The 17,913-nt window shown below is 33.9% G+C and overlaps 1 protein-coding gene across 1 annotated transcript in view; it reads right to left on the reverse strand.

Annotated features, from left to right (window-relative positions):
• The window catches only part of LOC130904242 (rootletin), a 66,471-nt gene that overhangs the window by 6,720 nt on the left and 41,838 nt on the right, over positions 1-17,913 (reverse strand). The window contains exons 10-23 of the mRNA XM_057816893.1: positions 16,981-17,515; positions 15,201-15,331; positions 14,922-15,089; positions 14,672-14,866; positions 14,067-14,619; positions 11,667-12,026; positions 6,733-6,918; positions 4,962-5,059; positions 2,247-2,393; positions 1,974-2,189; positions 618-819; positions 456-559; positions 229-405; positions 57-164 (exon numbers count right to left, since the gene is read on the reverse strand). Of these exons, the coding sequence (XP_057672876.1) occupies positions 57-164; positions 229-405; positions 456-559; positions 618-819; positions 1,974-2,189; positions 2,247-2,393; positions 4,962-5,059; positions 6,733-6,918; positions 11,667-12,026; positions 14,067-14,619; positions 14,672-14,866; positions 14,922-15,089; positions 15,201-15,331; positions 16,981-17,515 (3,180 nt within the window). The remainder of the gene's footprint in view (positions 1-56; positions 165-228; positions 406-455; positions 560-617; positions 820-1,973; positions 2,190-2,246; positions 2,394-4,961; positions 5,060-6,732; positions 6,919-11,666; positions 12,027-14,066; positions 14,620-14,671; positions 14,867-14,921; positions 15,090-15,200; positions 15,332-16,980; positions 17,516-17,913) is intronic.

Consider the following 17,913-nt stretch of genomic DNA (forward strand, 5'->3'; position numbering starts at 1 on the left):
CTAAATAAAAATGTAAAGAATGTATATCAGATAAACAAGATATGTAAGTCTTATACCTCATATTGTAATTTTTGTTCATTGCCACTTCTCAGACTAAGTTCTAAGTTGACTAATTTCTCTCGCATCTCTTTAGCTTCTTCGGACTTCTTTTGAAGAGCTTGATTCTGAAAAAATAAAAATCGTTAACGCCGATACGAAATGGAAGAGAAAAACATATTTTAACCTTACCTGCGATTGAAGTTCGGTATTTTTTTGTCCCAGTTTGGCTTCTAAACTACTTTTTTCTTCTTGCAAAGCTCGAACACTTTGTAATACTTTAGTTAATTTGTTATCGCCTTTACTCATGCCTTCCTGAGCTTCTTGAAGTTGCTTTTTAGTGATTTGTACTTGTGTCTTGTAGTCATCCTATAGCAGAATCAGTAAAATGTATACAGAAATATGAAATATGTACTTACTCTTTCTCGTTCAATTTGCGCTACTTGTTGCATTAAATTTCTCACTCCTTTTCGAACTACTTCAGGATCAATATCAATTGTTCCGTCTCTACCATCATCGTATGCTATAAAAGTATCATAATATAACAAATCGTATCAAGATTAAGATTGTTATTGACCTACATCTAGCCGGGCTCCATCTTCTCGACGGACTCAAAAGCCTGTAAGGTATATTAACGGATCCATCTAACTGTATACCAGCTATTCTTCGAAGTGTAGATATAATACTACTCAGTTTCTGTTCGACATCTCTTTTTGCTGAATCCAAATGAACAAGCTGATTTTCCAATGACCTAACTCTACCTTCGGCACCGCCTAATTTAGCCTATACACAAATGAATCAATCATTTTTTATTACGCGAAAAAAAGTTGAAATTAGTTATTAATCTCATAAAAAATAGTGTGGCACATGAGGAATATTACTAATAATAAAAATTAAGTTTCTTTTAAATATTGACATTTTCTTAAATGCATCCGTCGAATTATCGACTATGATTCTCTATAAAACTCAATAATCAATTACTACATAGTTGTATAAACAAAGTTACAAGGAAAAGAAGAATGATCTAACCGACTGAACAACCTTATTTAAAATATGCAAAATAGACTTTTACATAATACGCTGTAAGTTACTCATTGTTTGGGTAAAATATCTATCATTAAATCAGAATTTTTATACTAGAAAATGGAAGAAAAAAATCACTAGATCCCGTATCTAGAAAATTCCCGTATTCAACTTTATAACATTCTGCTTCGAATTTCTCTCGTTTCAGGAGTGTTATGGTGGGTATAAACATTTTTCAGTTACCTACATCAAACGAAGATGTTTACTTATTAGCTGTACTCTCCTGCAAGTGAAATTTTAAGGTAATATCATGGGAAAAAGTCGATGGGAACCAGATTTGGTGAATAACCAACGCGTGAATTGGATTCAATTCAAATTAATCATACAAATATTAGAAGTACGAGTTGTGATCAAAAACGTAGTGAGTGAATTTAGCAGATATTATTTATGCTGCATCTATTCCAATTAGAATGTCTCATATCCTCATATGTTGAGGCAAATAACAAACTTGTCAGTCGATTTGTAAGTGGTTGAACAGTGGGAATGTGAAATTAAAAGATCATCTTCATGCTGATCCAAATATGATCATATAGAATCATCACTTGTGATGAAATTTGGTTCTATAGAGAAATTTCAAAGAAAAACCAGGCCTTCAATCATCATCAATGCATGGGCCTTGTTTCCATCCTGTAATATTGGTATCAATATGCTAAAAGTCTGTCCAAATCCCCCTTCATCACCAAATTTAGCACCATGCAACTTCTATAATAGGAAAAGCTTCGACACCATTCCTGCCACTAAAAAGACACTGAAAGAAATTTATCCAAGGCAGCTCATTGAGGGGTTCTAGTTAAGTTTTTATGGTACCTTTTTACAGATACAATTTGTGATCTTACTATTATTATATTTTTTACCTTCAATTCTTGAATTTGTTGAGTAGCATCTACCAAACAAACTTCTAAATTATGTTTTTGATCTTCTAATCGTTTTTCCTTCGATTTACTGTCTTCCAAATGCACTAAAAGATCCTGTTCTCTAGCGTGCCATTGTTCTTCCAACTGACTACTATGTGATCTCGTTTTATTCAATTCAAGACGCGTGTGTTCTAAACTCCTTTCTAATTCTGAAATCTAGATATGAAACAAAATTATTTACCATATAATTTGTGATATTATATATTTTTTTACTTGTTTTCTACATTGATGTACTTCTTGGTGCGCCCTCTCTCTTTCTTCGACTTCATTCAACAACCTGGCTTGCAACTCTTTTTCTTCTGTTTGTTGCTGACTGTTTGACGCTTGGCAACGTTGCAGCTCCTCCTGAAGTCCCTGCACCTGTAACAAATAATTGATTCGAATGCAATTTAGAAATATCAACATCCTAGAATAATAAAAGATTTGTGACATGCGCATGTTTTTGTAAACAAACAATCAGCTGCTAGAACACCAATTACGTCATTATGTTTACATTTTTGTGTTGTTTAATATTTTTATGTCAAACAGAACCTCACTAACATTATGTTCGAGATATGAGGATTTGTTTTATCTTTTGCTGATTTGGCTATACAAACGAATATATTTCTAACTGCCGTTCTCACAGCTGTCAAGAACCGGTGCCGTCACTTGTCTATTGCGCATCTTGTTGTTGTCACAAACCTTCTACTACTTTAGTAACCTTGTCAACATCTATCATTTGTCAAGTATTCAAAAGATTTTTTTTATTATACTTCGCCGACGAACCAGTAATTTATATTCATTGCTCGTGATTGGAGTTGTCGTTTGTCACACTAAACTAAAATCTTTATTTCTCTCGCATTTCACGAAAATTTGATTTCTCGAGAAATCGTAATTGATTCGCCATCATATTTATATTTCAAAATGGCGAAGATTAGACAAGTATTAAACGCATTAACGATTAAAATGTATATTACTTTTCATTTAATATTTTTGAAATATATCCTGCTTATTGAAGTTTTTATGCGCTTATTCATGATTCTTTCTTCACAGTCTTATTTCTTCATATTCTTCGAAGAAAATTGGTAAATAGGTAGTAACAATTGTATAGAATTTCTAGTTTTACTTTATACTTCATAATTTTCTGTCTTTTTTGCATATTTAACACGATTTTTCCATGCATCATTGTTTGTTGTTTTCAATTATAACCTCACTTAAAGTGGGTATATGATTATATTTTCGTAGTTTTTCTTTTAATGTACCCCAAACCATTCATTTAGGATTAAACACTCAATAATGCTATCCGTAACATATTCCCTACTAGAACCTAATCGAACATAACCTAACCTAGCCTAACCTAATCTAACCTAACACAACCTAACTTAACCAAACCATTCATTTAGGAATAAGTACACAATAATATTTAGTTTCTTTTATTAAATATTGACATTTTTTTAAATGCATCCGTCGAATTCTCGACTATGATTCTCTATAAAACTCAATAATCAATTACTACATAGTTGCATAAACAAAGTTACAAGGAAAAGAAGAGTGATCTAACCAACCGAACAACCTTATTTAAAATATGCAAAATAGACTTTTACATAATACGCTGTAAGTTACTCATTGTTTGGGTAAAATATCTATCATTAAATCAGAATTTTTATACTAGAAAATGGAAGAAAAAAATCACTGGATCCCGTATCTAGGTTTTTTAACACGATTTTTCCATGCATCATTGTTTGTTGTTTTCAATTCTAACCTCACTTAAAGTAGGTATATGATTATATTTTCGTAGTTTTTCTTTTAATGTACCCCAAACCATTCATTTAGGATTAAACGCTCAATAATACGGAGGCAGGCATGTCCATAAGTCTTGCAAATGCTATCCGTAACATATTCCCTACTAGAACCTAATCGAACCTTTTTTTTGGTGTGGGTGGGAAAATCTTCAAAAGACGCCTGGAAAGGTGTCCCAGGTGTGTTGGATTCATCCGCTAAACGGATGCCTAGCAGCTAAAAACCCACCGTCTTCTCCATCGACTCATGTGGAACCGTTCTTAGCGAGCATCGCGTCACATACGCCGGCAATCTAATGGAACCTAGCCTGACCTAACCTAACTTAACCGAACCATTCATTTAGGATTAAATACACAATAATACGGAGGTAGTCTTGATAAGGCATGTCCATAAGTCTTGCAAATGCTATTAGTAACTTATTCCTACGCGATTAACCGTAGAAAATACAAGTAATTTGTTTAACCCATTTAATGATATTATTTTTTGACTGTTCCATATGCTCTCGTTTTGAGTATGTATGGAATAATCTTTTAGCCCTGATCGTGTAAATCTTTATTTGGAAATTCTCGACTGATTTCCGTATTTTACTACAGTTTTTTCACGATAATCGGTTGCCAACAAGCCAAGAGGAAAGTTCCTTACCCCCCGCTTGGACTGCTAACCTAGATCTCCCAGACAATTATCTTTCTTTTCTTAACAATTCTCCAATTCCTAATATATGAAGCAAGCTCCTAAATCCCTAAATTCCTACGGTTTTCCTGTAACCTAGTGAACCGCTTCCCTAGCTAAATGGCTGAAGATAATACAGCCGCAACTGTACCTGCATTTACTTTAATAAAAAAAAGTTTATTGCCCTCGACAAAAAGTAGTTCGAGTTATTTTTTTATATCGGTACTACACCGCCCTCTTATATTCCACCACAATTTCAGTCTTGCACAGGAAATTTCTCCTATATCAGAGCCATTCCGTGAGTCTCTCTCTCCAACAACCCTTCTGCCCCCAATTAATTTAAGTAGTTAAATAATAAAAACAAATTAAAATACAAAATTGAGAAGCCAAACGAGATATATTATTTAATGCAAATAATGGGACGGTAAATAATTTTTTACGGCTCTTCAAATTAGAATAACTAATACGAAAATAAAATACCTTGTGTTCGATTTGTAGCTGTTCAGTCTCCAGATTTCTTATCTGGTTCTGTAAGCGGTTTCTCTCGTTTTCTAAACCCAATTTAATATCTTCTAAATCTATAAAAAACGTATTAAAGTCAAAGTTACCATCACAAATTAAATAAATTTTCATTACACCCACAAATTATCATATAACTGTTAACATAAGTGGCTACTTAAGGATTTATCGACAAAACTCTAAGTGGTAATTTCAGTATGCTCATACTTTATTGATTATATTTTTGATTAGAAGAAAATTTGATTAATGATGATGGTATATATTGTATGGATTTTTCACTACAGAAAGGGGTTTCGTTAATTGTTTTTTTTTCTGAAAGCGATCATAATAAAACGACCTTAGACAACAACTTGAAAAAGATATTTTCTTTATAGAGGTGGCTTCAAAAGTTCTGTTCATTTTGGAATGTTACAGTTTAAACAAATAGCAACATTGAAGTGGATAAAGTTTCAATTTGAAAAGAGGATGTTGAAATATTTAGATATGAGAGAAGGTTAGACCAGGGTGGTTAGGTGGTGAGGTCAGTGATCTTCAATTATTGTTAAAGAAGTAGCTGAAAGAAAGGACAGCTGTTGATCAAAATGAAATTTAAAAATACTGAAACGAAAAAATGATCAAAATCATATATTTATTCGGATAGGAGCTACATATACTGAAGTTCACAAAAATTAAATCTTCCATAAAACGAATCTTACTTAATAAGAATATTGTACAAATACAATTTCTTAACGAGCTATATGTACCGACTGATATTGGATTAAACTAAATTAGAATACGTGACGTTAATTTAAGTAGGAATGAAACATAAAAATAATGGGTAAACTGTAGCAAATAAGTTGGAACAAAAAACAAAAATGGTTTTTATCCAGATTCCTCAGGCTAGAAGGAGCGTCATCATTAGTTTCTAAATCGTGCCAAAAGGCGTGTATAATTATTAATGTTGAAACTAAACTATGTTTTCAGCTGGTACTTACACCTCTGTGTTTCTCTGGCGGCTAGTAAGGGTATTCCATTTTCAATTGTTTTGTTTTTAAAACAATTTTTGTATTTATAATTAAATTTATTTCTCGAGAAAACTGTTTCTAAAGTAAAACTGTTTTTTTTTTCAACTTTTACCATTACTAGCAGATAAAACACAAATGATGGATTCATTAAGGTCCACTAGATGAAAAAAATAATTAGCTGACATTAAGTAATGTCCCGGCTCAAAAAATTTTATTGTCAACAATTTCAAATTAATTTCGGGCAATTTACGATATAAACAAAAAATGAAAAGAAAGCACAGTTTTTATACTGGATACAACAAATGGTTGTAGATTGTAAATCTACGTTTTACCACTCCTTCCTGCCACAGTACGCAAAGATACAAGACTTTTACTAAAAACCTGGTATCAGAAATAACTGGTGGTTATTACTAAGCGTAGATGTCTTGTCCGCCAGATAGGACACCTGGCTTTGTAATTTAACGAGTTTTTGTGGACACTTTAGAACGAAATAGTCATTTCTAGGTGGTAGATAGGACATTTTAGGCTTTGTAAAGGTTTTCAGGACAAAAATAGCTTTTTATGAAGCCTTTTTTTGTAGATAGGACAAAATCTATGTTAGCTACTGAATAATGCTTCTATCTAAAAAAATATTAGTCGCAATTATCTGTTAATGAAACATATTTAAGTCATTGAAATAATTTTAAAAGTAACTCCGGATGATAAATAAATATTTTATCGGTACTTGCTTGCAATGTTCTTATAAGCATCCTCGAGCTGCCTGGCTTGTTCTCTTTTTTCACTCTCCGTTTTTTTGATGTGATCTCGTAGTTCTCTATTCGTATTATGATATTTTTCTTTTTCGAAATTACCGTCTGCTAATAATCTTCTGACGTCGGTTAATTCTTTCCTCAGTGATTCCGAATTATTTTCAACTGAAATAATAAACTTATGAAAATGTGGGAATTTTTAACGATGTGACATATGTTAACAGGGACGGCCGAAGGAAAATATTTTATAATATGTTGGGTTGCATTTATTACGAGGATATGTTAGTGGTTATTTTGAGGAATCCAGATCAAGTTCTTTATTTATTTTCAAATAAAATTGACTGGAAGTCTACGAGCCAATTTTTATTTCCGTTTCAGATAATCAGAAATATTATTTTAAACTTATAAACCGATTCTCACTATAAAACGCATTTTGATTTATACACGAAATCATTTAAAATCTTTGTATTCAATTTAATATTTAGGTCACCTAGAAAAACAATAATTAGACACTACTTAGAATGTAATATTGTTTTATTCCAATGAGATGATTGAGTTTAGGAAAAGTAAACATAAAAAACCAACAAACAAATAATTAGGGGAATGTGGGGCAATGTGGAACAGAGGGGCAAAGTGGAATATCCCTTTGAATTAAATACTTTTGGCGCCATCCCCTTCTATCCCTTTGTAAATGATAAGTAACCTATTTATCAACTCTTATAAATCGATTGTAACTTCAATTAGGTTATGTTGTGTTTGAACTCCATTTTTGTGATTCACTACGTTTTCTTGTAAGAAAAGGTAAGTGTTTACATTAACATTGTTATTATTAAAATTATAAATGGCCTTATTTTTTATGTGGAATGGCCTAAAAAAACTCCTTGGAAAAATAGATTTCATAACTGAAATAATTTAAAACTACCTTTAGACATTTCTATAGTTCTCTAACTAGCAATTCCCATTTTGGGGCAATGTGGAATATGGTTCCACTTTGCCCCAGATGTTATCTTATTTTAGATGGTGCCTGACTATGAAAGGAAGACATCTCAACAAAGCTGGTCGGATGACTCAATGAAAATGGCTATAGCAGAAGTAAGAAGCGGTGAAAAAAAAATACGAAAAAGCGTGAAGGGAGTTTAATGTGCTCCGAGGAACTTTACATAGACGAGTTCAAAAAGACAACCTTTTAAAAGGTATGGGTGGATTTAGGCCTGTTTTTACCACAAGAGGAAGAGAAGCTATTACAAGAGCACATTTTAAATATGAAAAAGAGATTTTTTGGATTAACAATAGAAGATTTCCAGAAATTTGCCTTTGAGTTTGCAGAAAAAAATTCAATCCTTCATCCTTTTAATAAGGATCTGGGTCTAGCTGGAAGGGACTGGGTGTATAGTTTCCTAAAGTGGCATCCAGAAATTTCTATTCACCAACCAGAAAAACCTCACAGCCCAAAATCCTCTCATTGAAAGGGAAGAAACAAGTGGGACCGCTGGCATCAGCTGAACGCGGAACCTTGGTGACGACAGAGGTCTGTTTTATTGCGTCTGGGCAATATGTGCCTCCTTCGCGTTAGAAAAGACCCAGCTTTTGGGAAGGATCTTCCTCCCGACATTCTGGTGGTTACACATCCTTCAGGATAGATGCAAGCTGAAATTTTCGCCCCAATATGGCTCGAGCATTTCTTGCGCCATGCTCGACCAACTGAAGAAGAACCAGTTCTACTTATATTAGATGGCCATACCACTCGTACCAAGAATTTAACACTCCTCGAGATGGCACGAACAAATAACGTGCATATTTTGGTTATTCCGCCTCACACATCCCATCGACTTCAAGTATTGGACGCGGGGTCTATGAAGTCACTGAATACCTTTTATGCACAAACTGTAAAGACGTGGCTAAGAAATAATCCTGGAAAAGTGGTCACATTGAAAGATATCAGCTCTATTTTGGGGGAAGCTTATATGGGGGCAGCGACTACACAGACAGCAGTTGCGTCTTCCCCTTCAATCCTTATTTTTTCCCTGGGGAAGCTTATGATGCTGTTACTACAACTGATCGCTCCATATTAGCTGCTCCTCTAGACCAACGATATTCTACCTCTACCAAAAGCAGAAGCTCGAAAAGAAACAAAGAACAGAAGAACTGGAAAGACGGATGTAATAACCGATTCTCCTTATTTGAAAGAGCTTATGGATTCAAAAAATCCAACGACACTTCCGGTTAAAGAAGTTAAAAAAAAATAACCTTTGAACCTTCCAGTAAAAGGGTGAGAAAGAACCGTCGCCATTCATAATCTGATTCTGATTTAGATGAGAGACAGCTCTGCCAGGACTCCTCTGGCTCGGATTGCGAGTGGCATGAATCGGAAAGCAAGAGTGGTGAAGAGGATGCAGGGCCAAAACTTTCTGCTGACTATGGGGTCGGTGATTTTGTTCTGGTCGAGATTGAAAACGAGAAAATAAAAAAAGAATTTGCTGCCAAAATACTAAGTTTGGATAATGCCTCTGCCGATGTCTCATCTCTAAGAAATTTTAGAAAACATAAAGTCATATTTGTTTTCTCTGAAGCTGAAGGTAGAAGCTTAGTATACAAACATGAAATAAAAGGAAAATTTATGTATGCTGGTTCGATGCGTAGGGGGCAGATCATTTTAAAATAAAAATGTAAAAATTTATATTGTTATTATATTAAAACATTTGAGTATATTATAAATTGTAATATTACAAAATTTTTTTGACAATAAACTTGTATTTTGAAATCATGTGCCTGTGCCCCAGGTGATATCCCATTTTGCCCCACAGGTGGGGCAAAGTGAAATATTTATACTGCAATAAAAAAACCTAAAAATTTAGAAGTTCCTTTATTGCCAGTCTTTAAAACTTAAGAACCTACTGAGTACTTTTTACGTATGAAAAACTGTTACTTGGTTGTTAACCCTCACACTTTGCCCCACATTACCCTAATTGTCATCAAGTGCAACTAATTTCTCTATTCCTCTTTTATTTTGTTTAGCGATAATTATTCCTTGATATGTAGTCTTATTCAGACTGTTTCTCGACTCTGGATCGACAATATAATGTTATCATCAAATAGAGGATGTATTCGACGATTTTGAGTGTTATGACGGACGAAGCTAATTTTCTGTTAGTAAAAGGATCATGTTGAGGTTATCTCTTAATCAAACTTTATTGCTGCTACGAATGCATTCCATAAACAAATGGATTATTTCGATTGCCATTGGCATTTTAATTCTTTTATAACTAACTCATCAACTTTTACATAGAGTCCTAAAAATTACCGACATTCAACACTTCTATAAACGTATCAATTTTAAGGGCACTATAAATATAGTTTTTCGAGATCTTTGTCTGCTGATCTTTAATTAACGCGTGTTCTTATAGTCCCTTCCGATTTCAACAACATCTCAATAACTTTTTTCCTAACTACATCCATCTCTTCTGAATGCACTATCTACACCAACGCTCACAATTACGCTCACTGTCTGGCTGAAGACGATAACTTGGCGTCAGACAATGCAATTGTGAGTGTTGGTGTAAACAGGGTGTTCAGTATGAATATCACCAACAGTTCCAGAAATTCCAACTTACATCCTTCTCTAGTACTTCCTCGACAATCTCGTAGCAGATTCCACAGAAGTGTTCATTCTACAAACGGTTTACTTTAGCAAATTTCTTCTTCTTCTTCTTACATTAGGACTAGGTCCTGTATTTTCATCAAGGGTTTACCAGGAGTAGTAGGGATGCTGAGGACCAGCTTTCATACCACCTTATAGGTGGTCGTGCAGGAGGTCGAGTTGTGTCTGGTTTCTTTTTCTTTGCAATTTTTGCTAATCGTTCATTTGGCATTTTGTCAACATGGTCTCTCCATTCTCTTCTGCGGCTCCTTGCCCATCTTACTACTGAATATCGCACATGTCCCTTATTTCTTCATTTTTCTTCCGATCGAGTAACGTATGTCCTGTTATTGATCTCAGAGTCCGCATTTCTGTTGTTCTTAGGAGCCGTTTAGTGGTTGTGTTCTCCGCTCTAGTTTGTATAGAAAATTTCTCTCCCATTTTATTTCCCTCCACTCCAGTATATCGTGAAACTAATTGGTGGAAACTTTATTATCTTTGCATAATATTTAACTTGTCCAGGCTTCAAGCTCTAATTACTGTTGGCTATCGGACAAGATCATAATATCCTGTACGCGATAATTCCTTTCTAAGATCAACTGGACACATTTTTTCAGTATACTTGGTATTAGGTCCCTAACTGGAGTCATACGTATAACATTTGATGGCAATTCTGTTCAATTCTAATATGGTGTTTTGATACCATTTACTTCTACAGCTTGGTTTTGAGGTAAACTTCGTCTCAAAGCTAAACTTTTCCGGTATTTCATCCTGAAGCATGTCCTAGATTGGGGTCGAGGTTTATGCTTATCTCTACCAACTCCTCTGAGCAATCTGAGTTATGTTTTCTTTACCACGCTTTTCAGTAATATATGGAGAGGTAGAAGATTTAGAATCGTTTCTAGTGAGGCCGTTGAGCATGTTCTCATGGCTCCGGTTGTACATATACATTGCATCTTCGTGAGATATGTTTTGCTCATGTTTTCCCGATTGTTTTCTCATAAGATTTTGACAATATTTGACATCGATTATATGAAAATAACAAAGAAAAAACCCAAGGAAACTTAACACCTCAAAGACCCCAGCGGGTGTATAATGAGCTATATTAAATCTCAATTAATCAAAATAAATGGAATCTAGAGGTGCGTACAAATTGAATGCGACATACTGTACATAAAAAACGGATTATAAATGATTTTTATATAGAAATACATCAGTTTCGAAAGTAATTGATATAAATAAAAATTAAAAATGATGAAATTAAATTTTTAATTACCTTCTTTAAGCTTCCTGATAGTTTCATGTAATTGGTTACTGATGCTTTCCGATTTGTTTTCACACAATTGTAACTGAATCTTATAGTTTTCCGCTTCACTCTGACAACTATCTCTCTCTGTTCTGATCTCTTCGATTCTTTGTTCTAATTTATTAATTTCTTCTTCGTTCCTAGCTTTGGCTTCTTCTAATTTATTCTTGTACTTACTTAGTTCTTCTTTTAGTTTGTTTATATTAGTTCGGTCTTGTTCGAAACGGCTGTTAGCTTCCCTTTTTAGGCGTTCGGACGAGTCGCGTTCATCTTCCAGTTCTCTTCTCGTAGCTTCGAGTCTGTCGTGTAAGGCTTGATGATCGTGATGAGCTGAAAAAAGTTGTAATAAACAAAATTGTTTTTAATAAACGGAACATATAGTAAACTTTTGATAGCCACAAGAAACGAAAAATTGGATGTTGTTCAATCACGCAAACAAAGCATGTTTATTGTGTGTAAAAACTGATTGTGTGTTGATACTTAGTATTACCTTCGTGTTGACGCTCGTGTGGGTCATTTCACGCATTTCTTTTTTAATGAACTCGTTAAAAAACACATTCAAACCGCATTGTTTATTTACGAAATTCCGTTAATTTCATTATAATTGTATAAATATAATAACAAACTTCCTCACGCTCCGATTATATTTAGAAACAACTCATTTTTACCACTGGTGCGATGATATCATTTTAATATCTATTTTGAATCGTGAAATCAGCTTTTTATTTATTTTCGATTTGACGCAACTTGTATTTGTGAAGTGAATCGTTTATTTTTAAAATTGTCTTGTTTTTATTTTTTATTGAAACGAAAATATGTGTGAATTAATGTGGAATTAAAAAATAAATATAAACCTTGATAGGTATATTAGTGAAAGAATTTTATAAATATTCTGGTTCATTCTTGTTGTGGTGTCAATTTAAGGTATCAAAATGAAACTTCCGGTTTCTTGATATAATCTGATCTATACTTCGTCATTGGTTAATAAAGTCGTAACAAAACATAAACGAAATTAATCAGTTACATTAATTGTACAAACAAACATTCAAATTAACTTACCTTCAATTATATTGAATAACTATGAGCGTTCAAGAGAGTCTTTTTCGATAAACTTGTATGAGGGAATGGGTATATAGTGGGACATGGTGTATAGTGGGACGTGGTGTACAGTGGGACGTGGGGAATTTTGACTATCTGATAATTAATAGGTCACGCTTATCGACTTTACAATCGACTACAATTTAAAATAAAATGGTTGTTGCCTCTGTTATTAACAAAGCAAGAAATAGACTAGCAACTTTTAGTTTACGAACGTCTGAAGCGACGAAACATTGTGCTGCATACCAAAGTAGTTGACTGAGAATTTTGTGAAGCAATTGAAGCAATGAAACAATCTGCCATTTTGTCGTATTTACCCACCATCGTTCCACTACGATCCTATTAACTAGATCACTATTCCAACAAAAATAAACGTGATCCGGGTTAATTTTCGAACATTCGGATCATGATAGGGCCCGAACATAGTTTCCGAACGGTCCTAATATTCGATGATTCAACAGATGCCAGCTTTGGTGTAGAGGAAAAAGAAGACGGAGAAATTGAAATTGGTGACACTGTATTGTTGCAATATGTCATAAAACATGATATAGAGCGTTTAGACGACATAAAAAATGAATAAGTTTTTGGGAAGAGTCACGGAAAGAGTTACTGAACAATACGTCATTTCGTTTAACGTGATTTGACACGTCGGCCATATTGTCGTGGTACACAATCATCGAATTAATTTCATTTGTGTATAGAGAATTGATTGTTTCGAGCGCTTTTTTAATATAACTATAATTTTAATGTAAATAAGGCAATATTTGTCCCCCAAGACAATATGGCGGCTAGTTATGACGTCATCCCAAAATCCCAAAATGATCTATTAAAATTGTCCACACTGTACCGTAGAAGAAGGAAGAACCGCAGATGAAGCAATTTTCGTAGTTTATAACAAAAATTAATAATTTATATCCCCCAGACGTCGCCGTAGATTGCGAATATTTTTATATATCGATAAGGTAGCGGATTAATTTCATTTTCGGTTTGTTAAACTTTTGTTAAGCTGTTATTGATCAATTTCAAATTAAAAAATATTAGAAAATGTCGCAACATAGAATAATATAAAAATAAATGATTCTGAAATATGCGGGTATTTATTTCATAAAGTAGAAGGTTCATCAACATCGTTGTTTATATTTTCAGACAAATATTGCTTAATACAAACTATTTGTACGTATTCGAAATAAATAAGCAAGTTTTTTGGTGGTAGAGATATGACAGATAAAGTTTAACTATTATTTTTATTCTAAAGAAACGTAGTTAACTTACCAATTAACAAAGCCTGTTGTTTATCATTTTCCGCTCGCAACATTAACTCTTCGTGTTGTTGGCACAAGTTTTCCACGTGACTTTGTAGATTTTCCAACCTTTCCACCAATTGTTGTATCTCGGCGTCTTTTTCGCTGGCCAGATTGTGTAACGACTGCTGCATCCTATTTTCCAACGACGTTCTTATTTTCTCTCTTTCTTCCGTTAATTTTTTCACCGTCTCTTCGTTTTGTTCTTTCAATTTATCCAAAGTTTGTTTAAATTCTATTTCTTTATTCCCCGCTGCGTGCGTCATACTGGTCTTCAATTCTATAAATTTCTTTTCTGATCTTTCGACATCTTTGGTTAGTTTGGCGACTTGGGCTTTCAATTTTTCTTTTTGTATCAGTAAATCTTGTTGATCTTTTTCTAACTGATTTTTCTTATCTTCGGACGCTTCTAAATTGGTTTGAGTATCGAAGAGGACGGCTTCTAACGTTTCCTTTTCAGTTCTTGCTGTTGCGAGCAATTCTAGAGTTCTACTCATTTCTTTCTCCATCGCTTCAATTGTGCACTGTTGAAAAATTCATTGAAAAGTCTAATTTAAACAATTACCAAACAATTACCTGTTTTTCTTCACATTCTTTAACCAAATCTTCCAATGTTCTGTTGACTCTAGCGTTCGTTTCATTAGCTTGTTCCAATCTTTGTCTACATCGAACCAGTTCCTCATTAAGTGTATCTCTCTTCCTCCCAAGTACACTAAGTTGATTACTCAGTTCATTTCTTTCTCTCGTCACTTGATTCAACTCCATTTCAATCTAAATAAGATAATAAATGAATATGAATTTTCAACAAATCGTAAGGATATTTTACTTTTTCCTTTTCGATTTCCAAAAATTTACATTTTTCAGATATCGACACTTTATCCGATTCTAAATCTAATTTTTGTTGTTCAGCTTGTAACAATTCTTTCCTAAGCGATTGGATATCGCTTTGATGATCATTACATTGATGCTGTAGTGTCTTCTTCTCTTCTTCTAGCTAAATATAAAATAAACATTTATACTTTATCAAAACTATCCCAAGAGGCGTATTTTAAACAATAAAACGAATCCAAACATTATAACTAATGCTAATTATTATCTTACTCGCCTTTCTCACGTCTTCTAAAAGTTTTTTCTTATCTAGCTCAAGATTTGTTGCTATGGTTTCTTTCTTTATTAAAGAATCATGAACGTCGGTTCTTTCACCCAAGACTTTCTCGAGCTGCATTTCATATTCGGCTAAAACATACATCAAATAATCAAACTATTTCAGGTATTGTATCTAAGTTGGAATTTCTGGAACCGTCGGCGATATTCATACTGAACATACTGTCTACACCACCACTACTGAAGGTAAATAATTTACCTTCAGTCTCTGAAGACGATAACTTGGTTATCGAAACGCGCGTCAGACAGAGTAACTGTGAGTGTTGGTGTAGTGGTGGTGTAAAGTAATTTACTAGATCATCCCAGAAGAAGATTTAAACCAAAACAAGTTTTTCTAAGCATGAGAATAAACAAATTGAAGACAAAATAATATACGAATACGAAATTAATACTACGAATAGTATTATCAATAAATGTGGAAGATCGAAGGCTGATCTGTTTGAATATATGTATTAGTACAGTCTTGAAAACGCTGTTACACACTTTATATTAAGAAGGAGGCGTGCACAGGTTAATCCAGATAGAAAAATTAAAGCCAGGGAATTTAATAGGTCTATTCTAGAATCTATAAATCTAAAAAGCTATGAAATGTCAATCAGTGACCACCAATTATGTTCCACAAGCTCGAAATGCATCTCTAAGATATACATATGGTTAGAATTTAGCGCAACGAGATGTATTGGGAATGTTCTCCATACCACTGGGAAAATCACACTCCATGTGTTTAAATAAAAACCTCGCTAGACACAACATTCACATTTTCTCCGACAACCAAGTGGTACCGAAGGATCTGCTGGCACTGGAGTGTGAACAAACTTCAAAAACACTAGCTAACAGAAACACAGTAACCTAAATGTGGCTACCAAGGTATCCCTGGCAATGAGGAAGCAGACAGCATTGCCAAAATTGATACCTAAAGAAGTATTATTGGAGAAATACTCTAGGTTTAAGTTAATCACAAAAACTTATAACCATATCAGCTTAGAAGTCTAGTTCATAGTTCATAGTTCAACTGCAGATTCTTCGAGCAAGCCATGGAGACGGAAAAACGAATGTCCTGCCTAATTCAGCTATAAACTTAGGTATATCGAATGGTGCTGACCTTCTTTGGGAGGACTAAGTTGGAATTTCTGGAGCCGTTGGCGGTATTCATACTGTTCACACCTCCACTACACCAACACTCACAATTACACTGTCTGACGCGCGTTTCTATAACCAAGTTATCGTCTTCAGAGACTGAAGGTAAACTGTACGATAACTTGGTTATCGAAACGCACGTCAGGCAGTATAATTGTTAGTGTTGGTGTAGTGGTGGTGTAAGCAGTATATTTAGTATTCTTTGGGAGGAGTTTACGTATTTTGGAGGCAGAGCAATGAGATAAATGTAGAAAGAGGTTCCAAGTAATGGAAAGAGTACAAATCCAAAAGCTGATGTACTAACATAAATAGTTTTTACTAAATAAACATCGTGGTTTGCCAAATATCGAAAATATTATGGAAACCATTAGATTGAACTGATATAAACAAAAATGATATTAAAGACTACACAAAAGAAAATAGCGGAATATAGAACAGTCGAAGAAACTGCGAAAACTTCTGGATATTGGATAGCAAAATGAAATGGATTGTTAGGAGTCGAGTACAATGTAAAACTGACTTTAGGAAAAAGATATTTTACCAGATCATTAGGACTTAAAGCAGTATACTGTGTATAAAATTACCTTTCGATTTTTCTAAGTTAGCTACAAGATTATCAGCTTCCAATTTTTGAGCTTCCAGCATATCGTGTGTTAAATACAACTTATTTAATTCCTCTCTAACGGTTAGCAATTCTTCGCGCATTCTACTGCACCTATCTTCTTCCCCTCTTAAATTTATCTCTCTTATATCAGCTTCCTGATTCAATCTATCTATCTCAGTCTGTAAAAACATCTTCTCATCTTGTAGCGTATCAACTTCTTTTTGTAATTTGTTATTAGCTTTTTGCAGTCTGTCGTAATCTTGATGAAGTGATTCAACGAGAGCATTACATTCTATTCGATTTCTGTCTAATTGGTTCTTTTCCGATTTTACAGCATCGAGATTTTTTTGTATCAGGTCTCGGTCTTGAGCCAGTTGGGAACATTGAGCGTGGCTGGCGTCCAATTGGGACACCACGTCTTTTAAACGGTTCTCTAAAGATGCCACGTTGTTCTCTGAATTTTCGTATTGTTTACGAACTAACAAAAGTTGCTCCTTATTCGATTGGAGTTTCACCTTGAGAAATTAACGGTTATTGGTGGAAGAAATTCAGGTCAGGTTTTTGGTTATAGATATAGGGTGTTTGATAAAGAATTGTTCATATGGTATACAAGAAATATTACATCCAATGAATCAGCAGAATGTAATGTTAATAAAAATTGATAAGTATCCTCATTCAGGTAAGTACCAGACTTCATCAACAATGATTAGATAAAGTCCTGCTTCATTGTGAATAATACTAAAAAAGGCTTTTGATTACAGTTTTGATTCATGCCTTAATCAGAATTATTTCAATAAAGTACTGAACTGATTATTACGACACAGACGTTGATTATAAATACTTAATTCGTGCGGTTTGATAAGAGATGGCGTAACATGTATAATATTACATCGCTCCAATATTCCGAACCTGC

Source organism: Diorhabda carinulata, chromosome 2 (assembly GCF_026250575.1).
Source record: "Diorhabda carinulata isolate Delta chromosome 2, icDioCari1.1, whole genome shotgun sequence".
Classification (NCBI taxonomy): Eukaryota; Metazoa; Arthropoda; class Insecta; order Coleoptera; family Chrysomelidae; genus Diorhabda; species Diorhabda carinulata.